Here is an 11,178-nt window from a genome sequence, read left to right on the forward strand (position 1 = left end):
GAACCTCTCACCAGAACTGCATAACGCTTTACGGCACCACGTCACACATCAACAACTCAGCAGCTATAAGACGAAGCAGCTCAGTATGGACATCAAGGCAGAGGCTGCAGAGAGACCAAAGAAGACACTGTCGGAGGAAGAGAAAAAGAGTGACCAAGCGAGAGACTGGACAAAAGTGCAGGACAGACTCATGGCTGACGGAAAAACAATGAAACTCCGACGGCAGAGTGTTCATCCCTGCCAGTGTTATTTATGAAAGACTGCACCGTCAGCTGTGACCATATCTGTCATCCCCGTCTCATTGAGTTTTGTAGTATTTCCGGAGCCAAAAGTCATCTCACCTCAGTCCCATTTCAGGCTAAGTTAGCATGCAGAGACAAGTTCATCTCACAGCAAAAGCTTCGGTCAGTGTTTGTCAGTCTCACACCAAATAAGCCTTGAAAGTCTGCAACCTCCTCTATGTAAAATCTTGTAGTCTACCTTGTAAATCGTCACGGTTCTTTGTCTTCTGATGTTGTCTTTGCCGGTGTTGTGCCGAATTCCGTCTCGCCGACAAATGGATGCTACAGATTACACTGGCGATGTCGGATTCTGTATCCTTCAGCTCGTTAACAAAGCATGTGTACAGCTGTCCATGAGGGGGCGCTCACAGTGTGATTTGTATTCACGACAGTGGTGTAAAAGTGAATTACACTCTGCAACTGTAGGGGGAGCCCAAGAGCGAAAAACTACCCACTCTCTTTTAAAGCAAGGTCAGCGATCATTGTCCTGCTCTCGCGGTTTCCATGTTCCTTTTGTTTTTTCCTGAGGAAATCTGCTAAAATCAGTGAGCATTTCTGTTACTTAATTATGAATTGGGTAAAATGTTTCATGTACATTTAAGCGTAATACTCTAGAGATCTATAGATCACCAAAAAGGGTTCTTCTACTGTTACGATGTCAATCTGGTAACATTAAAAGAAACCTTTTGGTGCCATACAGAACCTTTTTCAAAAAGGTTCTATACAGAACCATCTACAGCACATTCTCCATCAGCCTGAATAAGAACTATTTAATAATGCAAAGAATCTTAGCAATGTCACAGTTAAAATAGCCTGAAAAGCCAAAGCTAAAATACACTTACATGTATTAATTAAAGAGAATCATGCACACGGTTGTTTGAGTATTTATAGTTCTATATAGAACCATTTTCCGGACTAGAGAACCCTTGAAGAACCATCATTTTTAAGAGTGTAGTTCTTCTGATCTGCAGCTCTACACATCAGAGCAGCTCTAACTTTAAAGTGTATTTTAGCTTTGGCTTTTCAGGCTCTTTTAACTGTGACATGCTAAGATTGCATCAAATTCTTTGGATTTAATAAAGACAGAGCAGTTTAAACTTTGGATCATTACATATTGAACTTTATTACATAAGCATAAATAAATCTTACATCATACTTCAGAATATACAGAGACGAGAACAATTAAACAGACAGAAACAGTGTAAATAAAGACGGCGTGTTAAGATGCTGGACGTTATAAATGATACATACGGTCTGAGCTAAATTACTGTAAACAATTCAACATAAACACCTTTATAAATCATTTACAGCTGTGGTTTAAATGATCCCTGATTAACACTTTTAATCTTACAAGTGAAATATTTTTGACTATTTGTTCTACTACAATAAAAAAGTGCTGCATTAATTAATCTGACAAAAAAAATTGGCACATCATTTCGACATAAATATATTACATCAACACAAGGCCAAAGGCAATAATAGTGTTGAAATATATATTTTATTCACAGGGTGGAATATTTCAGACAAATCTGGCTGCAACGCTCCCTGTAATCCTGGATACGCCTTCTAACGTCATGTTTTCAGTAGTGAATCGCATGATTTTTTTTGTGTGATGAGATGGACGTGCTGTCAAAGAAGTCATCAATGTTTAATTAAAACATAAAGGACTAGCCTTTGAACTCTGCTTCCCCAATAGCATAAATGATGTCACACATTCTTCATCATGTCATTTTATTTGTAAAAGTAGGTACAGCAGGGCACAACACAAGGTGGGGTAAAACATAAGATGAAAATTTCATGTATTTAAAGCTGCTCTGTGTAAGTTTTGGGGATTTGGAGACCTCTCTGGTGGAAATATGTAATTGCACCCACATTTTTAACATGGGTTGTGCTTCGGTTCCATTCCCCGAACAGATGAATAATCTAATAATTAAAAGAGAATTCAAAGAGAACTCAGTCTAAACTTGGTGAAGGAGCGTCTTCTGAGGATGTGAGTGAATTATATACTGTTATTATCATATCTTCATCAGTATGATGTTGATTCTGAGATCACTTAAGACTTAGACATCAAGGTGGACCTTCTTTTTGAGCCTCTGTAGAGGACGTGTTAATTTAATTTCACTTATAAAATCCACAAAAAGTCATTAATTTACCTGGGGGTGTTCAGACTGGTGCATATGACTGTATATATTTTATGTAATAAGGTTGAAAAGCTCATCGACACATTAGCCCCTCAGTCTGATACAGTAACCCAGACCACAGGGAAGCTGTAACGTCTGCACCGCTTTCAGCTGAACTGCTCACAAACGGCAGTTTGACAGTTTCAAATTTACATTTTCATGTCTGGAAGAGACGTGAAGATTACTTTAATATAAATTTTTATTCTAGCTCAAACACTTTTACAATTACTCAGCTAAAACAAAATGTGTTTGGGTTGTGTCTCACTCTCATTAACTCTGTGATTAAATTATATTTTTTTATCAATATGGAAATGGTGCACATATTTAAATCAAGTCAATTTTAATACAGAATGTGTGTGTGTGTGAGTGTGTGTGTGTTACGTCTCATCGTGTGACTGTAAATAAACAGGCTTTGCTTGTTTCCTCAGTCTCTGCTGGGCTCTCAGCTTCCTGCCCTTCTGAGTGGCCAAACCCATCGGAGGAAGATACAACTGAGAGGGAGAGAAAGATAGAGAGAGAGAGAGAGAGGAGAGAGAGAGAGAGAAATATAAGAGAGAAATAGCTGTAGTATATATTGTCACTGTCCAAAGAAAAACAGGTATCTTCAAAATAGTAACTTTACAGAAGAGGGCAAAAACATTCTTTACTTTCAATGTAAGTTAATGGAAAGATGATTTATTCTAAGCAATTCTGGAGCATTTCTATTGGTCCAATCATCACGAAATTTTCACACAGTGTAAAGGACAGATGCTGAGTTTAAATGATGCAGAAAAGTAAAAATCGCAAAAAATGGAGATACAAGTTTTTCATTGGACAGCGACGATGTTTCTTATTTAAAAGATGCCTTAGACGCTACTGTAACTAAATATGGTCCTAATAGTAAAAAAGCTGAACTCATTTGAACTAAATTGAATGAAACTGAGCTGAACTGAACTTAATTTAATTAAACTGAACAGATCTGAACTGAAAAGAATTGAAGTTATGATATGAAATGAAATTATGAATTATGATGGATGGTCTTACAGGTCTGGGATACGGGTTCCTGTAGTGAAGTCCTGTCACATAAAACAAACAAACAAACAAAACAAACAAACAAACATCAGAGAACTGCACACACGCCCGATTAATGTTGAGAATAATTATTAGAACAGATGTAATAATTCAGTTCTCACCTATTTCTATTCGTGCTTCACATTCAGATATACATCTCTGGATCGATTCTCGGTCAGTCAGCTGAGAGAGAGAGAGAGAGAGAGAGAGAGAGAGAGAGAGAGAGAGAGAGAGAGAGAGAGAGAGAGACACACATTTGTTTGTTTGTGTATACTTGCTTTGCCCAATTATAAAAAGTTGGGGCAGCAGGTAAAAAGCAGTGAAGTAGTGATTCATATTATAAATCCACTTTTTATCAGATCAACCTCATAGCTTTTTTTGTAAATACACACTCATTCTGAAACTGATGCCTGCAACACATTCCAACAACTGGGAGAGGAGTCATTTAAGACTAGGAACATTGTTAAATGTTCAAACAACACCTTAAACAGGTGATGTAATCATGCCTGGGCCGAGTCCTCTATAAGCAAGGATGGGTTGAGATAAAGGCCAAAAAAAAAATACATTCGAGAAAAAATCCAGCAGTTTAAGAACAATGTTCCTCGATGAGTGATTGCAAGGATTTTATATATTTCACAGCTACAGTGCATAATATCGTCAACAGATTCAGGGAATCCACAGAAATCTGTGTGTATAAAGGAAAAGGCTGAAAACCACAACTAAATGCTCTGACCTTCGACCCGGCAGACAGCATTGCATTAAAAACCAGCATGTTTCTGTGATAAAGATCATCATAAGGGCTCAGGAATACTTTGAAAACACTCTGTCAAAAAACACTGTCCGTCACTGCGTCCACAAATGCATGTTAAGACTGTACTCTGCACAGTGCAAGTCACATATTAACAACATCCAGAAACACCGCTGACTTCTCTGGGCTCGAGCTCATCTGAAATGGACCGATGCTCAGTTGAAACGTGTATTACGGTCTGATGAGTCAACCTTTCAGATTGTTTATAGAAATTATGGACGTTGTGTTCTCTGAGTCAAAGAAGAAAAGGACCATCCAGACTGTTACCAGTGTAAAGTTCTAAATCCAGTGTCTGTCATGGTGCGTGTGCGGGGGTATTAGTGGGTAACCTGCACACCTGTGAAAACACCATTAACAGTGAACACATCTTGGAGCAACATATCGCTGCTCTCGGAAGAAAATCTTGTATCTCCATTTTTGTCATTTTTCAGTTTTTGTCATACTTTGAAAATCCCTGTTGCTCTTTACAAATTTCATGATGAATGGACCAAAAGAAACGACCCAAAATGACATGGAAAAAACTTCTGGTTCCATTGACTTACATTAAAAGTAAAGTATGTTTTTTCCTTCTCCTGTAACGTTAACATTTTGGAGATTTTTGTTCCAACAACAGCGATATGCTGCCTTTTAGACGGCGTCTTTTTCAGAGACGTCTGTGATTATTTCAACATGACACACCAAGAAACTTTCTGCACGTGTTACAGCAGCACGGCTGTGTAATCAGACAGTGCAGGTGATTGACTGACCTGCCTGCAGTCCAGAACTGTCTCCCACTGAAAATGTGTGCAAAATACAACAGTGAAAGCCCTGTTTGGTAGCTGAAGAGCTGTGTAACAGAAGAATGTCAAATAAATCTCCTTTCAAAAGTGGGTCAGTTTGTGTTTTCAGTCTCCACATGATTACTAAGGTGATGTGACACAGTGATAATCATGATCCTGCAGCAACTTTTATGGAACGTGTTGCAGGCGTCATGTTTGGAATGAGAGCATATTCACAAAAAAAAGGTCTTAGGATAAAACATCAAATATGTTTTTTATACTGTTTCAAATTTAATACAGGTCAAACTGAATTTGACTGCTTTCTGATTTTATTAGCATTCCACACACTGTCTCGACTTGTTTGGAACTGGGTTTGTGTGTTTGTGTATTCGTGTACCTGTTGGTTTTGTCTGAACAGGTTTCGTGCTTCCTCACTGATGTATTTCCTCTCTTTCTCCGTCTCGTGTTCGTTCTGCGCTCTCCAGCTGCGGCCGATGCGCAGCACACGTCTGTACAGGGACAGAACCTGTGCACGGGAGGCAGCGGTCACCATGGCGACCTGCGGAGAACAACATACACCACTAAGGCAGGATGATATAAAAAAAATAATAAGCACGTTTTCTTGTTAAAAATATGAGCCTTGGCATCGGCTTAATAGTCAGTCTTAGCAGCTGTTAAAGGGGAACTCCACTGAATTTTTCAGAATTTCTGCATAATTAAAGATGTTTGAGATGTAATCAGAGTGGTTCAGAGTGGTTTGGTGTGAAACGCTGTGTTCTAGAGAAACTTACAGAGTCAGAATTGTTTACAGTGGTGGTGATAGGAACCAGACGTCCACCTCTAAAAGCTCCCTCACAGAAAGTTCCTACATGAAATGGTTATGAATTCACTGCCTGATGCCTGAGACATAGTTTAACAATAGTTTTGACAATTTTTTTCTGGAAAACATCATTTTTAGAATCCATTCATGGTGGAGGGATACAAGAAGGTTGTTTTGTGGCAAAATAGTCCCCAAAGAAAACTTATTATTTAAGATTTTCCACTATTTTCCATCATCAACATTCCATATAAACTCAGAAGACTCGTGTAGGTTCACTGGTGGTTCTGGACAGTAAATAAAATGTCTATATTTGTGTTGTAGTCATGGCGACCCCTGGTTCCTATTACCACCACTGTAAAGACATCTGAGCCATTTCACACACATTTAAGCTCTGCATTCGACACAGTCACCCCCCCTAAGCTGATGACCATTTTTTTTTTACATATATATATATATATACACACACATATATATACATATACACATACACACACACACACACACACACACACACACACACACACACATTTCACTGCCCTGCGATGGACTGGTGACCTGTCCAGGGTGTATCCTGCCTTCCGCCCAATGACAGCTGGGATAGGCTCCAGCACCCCACCGCGACCCAGAAGGATAAGCGGTTTAGATGATGTGTGTGTGTGTGTGTGTGTGTGTGTGTGTTTTCACGATAACAATTTTTTCCCTTTAACAGTTCCATTAAACGCAGAGCGGCCTGAGCGCCACTAGAGGGCGCCGAAACACTTACATTTTCCATGCTGTTTCATCTCTGTGTTATGATGATGCACGAGGCTGTAGTTGGGTTATTTATCTGTCCTTTTGCTGCTTGTTCACAATTTCTCATTCACTTAACAATAAGAAAATGAAATATTTACAAAATGTATATATTTATATACCTACAGGGATATTACTCTGGTCTAATTACAAATAGTGAGCTTAACATTCAACAACTAAAGCAAATCATCAAGAACTCCTTCTATTATAACATGTTTTTCCATCTGAAATGCACAAAATAGATACCAGATGTCTTTAACAACACTTTCTCCGCTCTGTGGAGTGAAGTTCGCCTCTTACTCGAATGTTCCGGTCCACCTTAAACGGTGCTGCAACTACATTATGGCGATTAGCTTCGTTCAGCAGCCCTGATTACAAACAAACCGACTCGATTTGAGAGGATTTGTTCAAAACCGATGTTGGTGAAACTGCAGAGTCTTTATTTCTGAAATAAATAACTAAAGTACTGTAAAACGGAGAAAGCCGAGCTTCTGAACAGCGACACTCACACAAACAGCGCTTCATTAAAGACCCGATATCTACAGCTCCGCGCTCAGCCGGCACGGCGGCGTAATAACCTGATATTAATCCGCTTTTAATCAATATTTGATCAGATTTAATGAGTTTAATCCGGACTCGCCTCACCTCTGCGGCTCCTTCATAGCGGCGCACAGGTGACGCACTCACTGCTGGACGCTCGTGTCTGGAGCTGTCAAACAGTGCGCGCGCTTTGCGCAGGATCCGCGCTCTTTTGCACTTCTCGCTGCGCCACGTCTACGCACAATCCCTTCTAATAAACCACATTATTGATCTGTTATAAACAGATGTGACTTTTCTGTGACAAATAACTGCGCGATGTGGAGCGTCTCTTCACTTTTAGCTGTGAACTGCCTGCGTAGCTTCACACAGAGGCCAACAGGTTTTACTGAAAGGGCCCGTATCGCGTTTTCCTTGCTGGTTTGAAGGGTGTTCAATGTAGTACATAAACATTGTTAATGCTTTAAAGGCCATGTGTCAAACACAAGGCCAGATCAGGCCCGCCACACAATCCTATCAATCCCCTCAAAAGTATTTTAATTTTCTATCAACATTAGCCCGTTTCACAGTGAGCTGAACTACAGTCCCCAGCATGCACTGCAACGTAATGCGCTCTGAGTCTCCTATCCCAACAATAATCTATGGGACAGTGGATACGCCTCAAGTCTAAACAGTTCCACACCAGTCATGTCACCAAAATGCATTTCAGCTGCAGTTCAACCAGTATAAACACTGAACGTCAGCAAAACAGCTCAGAAACTGAGCCTGTATTAATGAACTTGCAGCAGAGAAGAGAGGTCAGGTGTCCAGATCAAGCAGGTTTAAAAGGCTGAGCTCCTGGGGACGTTTACATTTACATTTTGAATATTTCAAGTATTCATGTAATATTTCAAGCTCTACTGCAAGTGTCTGTATTTTACTGTTGACATTTTTGCATATTGTGTATAAACAATAGGCAGCTTGTTTTACAGCACAACATTAATTACAAATGAAATAAAAACACGATTTTCTCTCTGACCCACAGACTCATTGAGATTTTCTAATACGGCCCGTTTACTGGTTGAGTTTGACACCCCTGTGTTAAAACATTCCATACAGTCCATACGTGGAAATATATGTGCTAAAACAGTTCATTATGAGTTCTTTGTTTATCCCTGCAGAAAAAAAGACCATTAGAAACCATCAAGATTTAAACCTAGTGGTTTTGCTTACTAATGTGAACTGGCTTGGTGGTTTCCAAAAGACCACTTTGACCATTCATTTCATTTAGAACACCTTTAGATCCCATTAGGAAACCATCAGATGCATTTAGAGTCAGCCATTGGTCGCCTGTTAGAACATTAGGGTCCTTTACACTGTGATATCAACCCAAAAGCCAAAATACATTACAGAACCATCAGGAAACGATGATTTTTATGGAGTTTTTTTTTCAGCAGGGCTGTGATGTCACAAAAGCTACCAAATTTCCATATGCCCACCTTTTCAGCTTACAGCAGTTTAGCCGACGCTATAAGGGGGGTTTCAGTCCGGACTGCTTGTTGAATGAGGCACTATACAGAGAAGCCAATAAGAACAGAGGTCATTTACATCTCATGAGTGTAGGTCAGGGGTCAACAACACCTGGCTCTTTTCCTGCCCTGTTGTGGCTCCACAGCTGAATTAGATTAGTGGGTAAAAATAAAATAATCCTCCTTTACAGTAAAATAAAGCTCTGCTGATCGTTCAACACAGTTTAACAATAAATGGTCTTAAACTCTGGAGTTAATGTAGAACTGCTAATTCACCCTTTAACCCTGAAGATCAGCGCAGACTGCTGGTCACCATAGCAACACAGACAACAATTTCGCCTAGCTAGTAGCTAACGAAACGGCAAAGAGAGAGATTTAAGATGAACATTAATAATTTGGAGATGAATGGATTTATTAGGGTTTATAATCACTCCAGCTGGTTTCCTGATACGTTTAATCTACAGTGAGAAACTGGCAAACACTAAAAAGTTGCAAAGCTGAAATCAGATTCTCATTTGCCATCTCCCGTTCCACCTTAAATGTTGGCTGAGGCGCCAGAATGTAACTGCTGCACCAGTTAAGGTGGAACGGGACAATTGTCTGTTTGTTTTTTAATTGGTTTCAACGTTATTTTACCAGTTTCTGAAGCTCTGAAAAGTTTGATCATCTAAAAAGATCAACTGCTGGTTTGATAAATGTTACACAAGAACAGACACTGTGTTTTTCAGTGCACCAGACATATGGAGCTCCATCAGAAACCTTCTGTTACAAGCAGGCCCAGATCATCTCAGGGGTTTTATAGGTGCGTGCAGTGCAGAGTGGGTAATCAGGAGAGTCAGGAGGATTCCCTGTTGGCTGGTTACAGTGAGCTAATATAAACTCGGGTATGTGAGCACACGAACGCTCACTCAGACAAATTACACACATGCAAGTGTTTATCTGTGTCTAGTTTAAGGGTTGAACCTCTAGTGGTTCAGCCCCAGTTTGCAGAACTGAGTCTCGTACAGTGGAGAGAGATTAGATAAAGTTCTAGTTAGCTTCTTATTCTCATTTGCCTCTCCACCTTAAATGATGTAGCAGTTACATTCAGACACGTGTACAGCCTCTAGAGTCTAACTGCTGCACTATTTAAGGTGGAACGTAAATTCAAAGTAGGCTCCATTTACACTTGGCATTAGCATGAGTCCTGGTTGATGTGATCATAAGTGGGCAGCGCTGAGTTCAGGTGCTAACAGGGTACAGTGCGTCTGGGAGACACATCATGAGCCAACCACTCGAACCACCTTCGGAGGTATTCAGGGACGTATAGGACTAGAGGTCTGCACTCCCACGGATTCCCGCTGGGCCCACGGGATCTGCAAGGAGCAGGCGGGAAACCAGCTCACTGCAGGCGGGAGCAGGACAAAACACGCATGAAGAGAAATTCATGAACTTAACAAAATTAATGAACAGCCTGTGTCCAAAATCCTTCACTCTCTGATACCTTTAGAAATGAATTTGTGTTCCAGTATCTTCATTTTAAATCTGATCAGATGATCCTTTAACAGGACAGAAGCGAGTGTTGTGGGTATTGATACTCTGTGAAAATGAAGTTATGATCTGATATCTTGTTTATGTGAAATACATTGTGTGTGAGAGTCTGACTGCAGACGTACATGGTTAATGTAAAGTACAGTGCAGATCACAGAAGTCAGTACGTTTAGTTACATCTGGAACCTTTATTCAATCAATCAATCAACCTTTATTTAAACTCAGAATACACTGAGGAAGAACCTCATTTACAACAAAGCCGAGTAATACAGGAATCAGGGATTGAGAAGTTGTACAGTAAACAATAATAAATGTTATAATTAAATAATAAAAAGCATAATAATAAAATTTAATAATGAGAAAGTACTAATAAACTGTTAAATCAATAAAGGATTAAAATTTCAGTATAGTAACTAACCAAGTAACAGAGCAGATAAGGATAAAAAACAAATTGATGAACTAAAAGAAATAGAAGATATAAGACAATAAATTGACAATAATAAAATAAATAAAAAGATAGTAATAAAAGAAATAAAAATAATTAAAAAATGATAAAAAGTAAAGAAATGAAAGTACAAAAGTAAAAGTACAAAGTAAAAACAATAGCTAAAACATACCAAAAGTCATATTAAAAGTTACATAAAATGAAATAAAGCAGTTGCAGGCTGTGTGGAGGTGGTTAGAGACTAAAAGCTTAACATTTTTCTCAAATATGAAAATATCCAAAATCCTGTCTAATGCACTGTTTGGATACATTTTGGAATGAATTTGTATTCCAGTATCTTAATTACAGCTACACACAACTGAACACATATAATAACAAATACAAACAAATTCATTTAAAATATATATTTAACAAATAATTTTCATGCATTGCAAAAACATATTTGATAAATACATACATCGTCTAAACCGCT

At 39.0% G+C, this 11,178-nt stretch overlaps 1 protein-coding gene across 2 annotated transcripts; it reads right to left on the bottom strand.

Moving 5' to 3' along the window:
• Positions 1-1,385: 1,385 nt before the first annotated feature.
• On the bottom strand, positions 1,386-7,373 carry lyrm1 (LYR motif containing 1). 2 transcript variants are annotated; one of them, XM_036581329.1, is made up of 5 exons: positions 7,332-7,373; positions 5,475-5,636; positions 3,634-3,694; positions 3,485-3,516; positions 1,386-2,952 (listed from the first exon to the last, which is right to left on the bottom strand). In XM_036581329.1, exons 2-5 carry the CDS (start codon positions 5,628-5,630, stop codon positions 2,839-2,841), a joined length of 363 nt encoding a protein of 120 aa, XP_036437222.1. In that variant the 5' UTR covers positions 5,631-5,636; positions 7,332-7,373; the 3' UTR covers positions 1,386-2,838. The 2 variants fall into 2 exon arrangements, with proteins under 2 accessions (XP_036437222.1, XP_036437215.1); XM_036581322.1 differs by lacking the exon at positions 7,332-7,373 and adding an exon at positions 6,661-7,321.
• Between the last annotated feature and the right edge of the window lie 3,805 nt (positions 7,374-11,178).

The sequence above is a fragment of the Colossoma macropomum genome, unplaced genomic scaffold, assembly GCF_904425465.1.
Source record: "Colossoma macropomum unplaced genomic scaffold, Colossoma_macropomum, whole genome shotgun sequence".
NCBI classification, from domain to species: domain Eukaryota; kingdom Metazoa; phylum Chordata; class Actinopteri; order Characiformes; family Serrasalmidae; genus Colossoma; species Colossoma macropomum.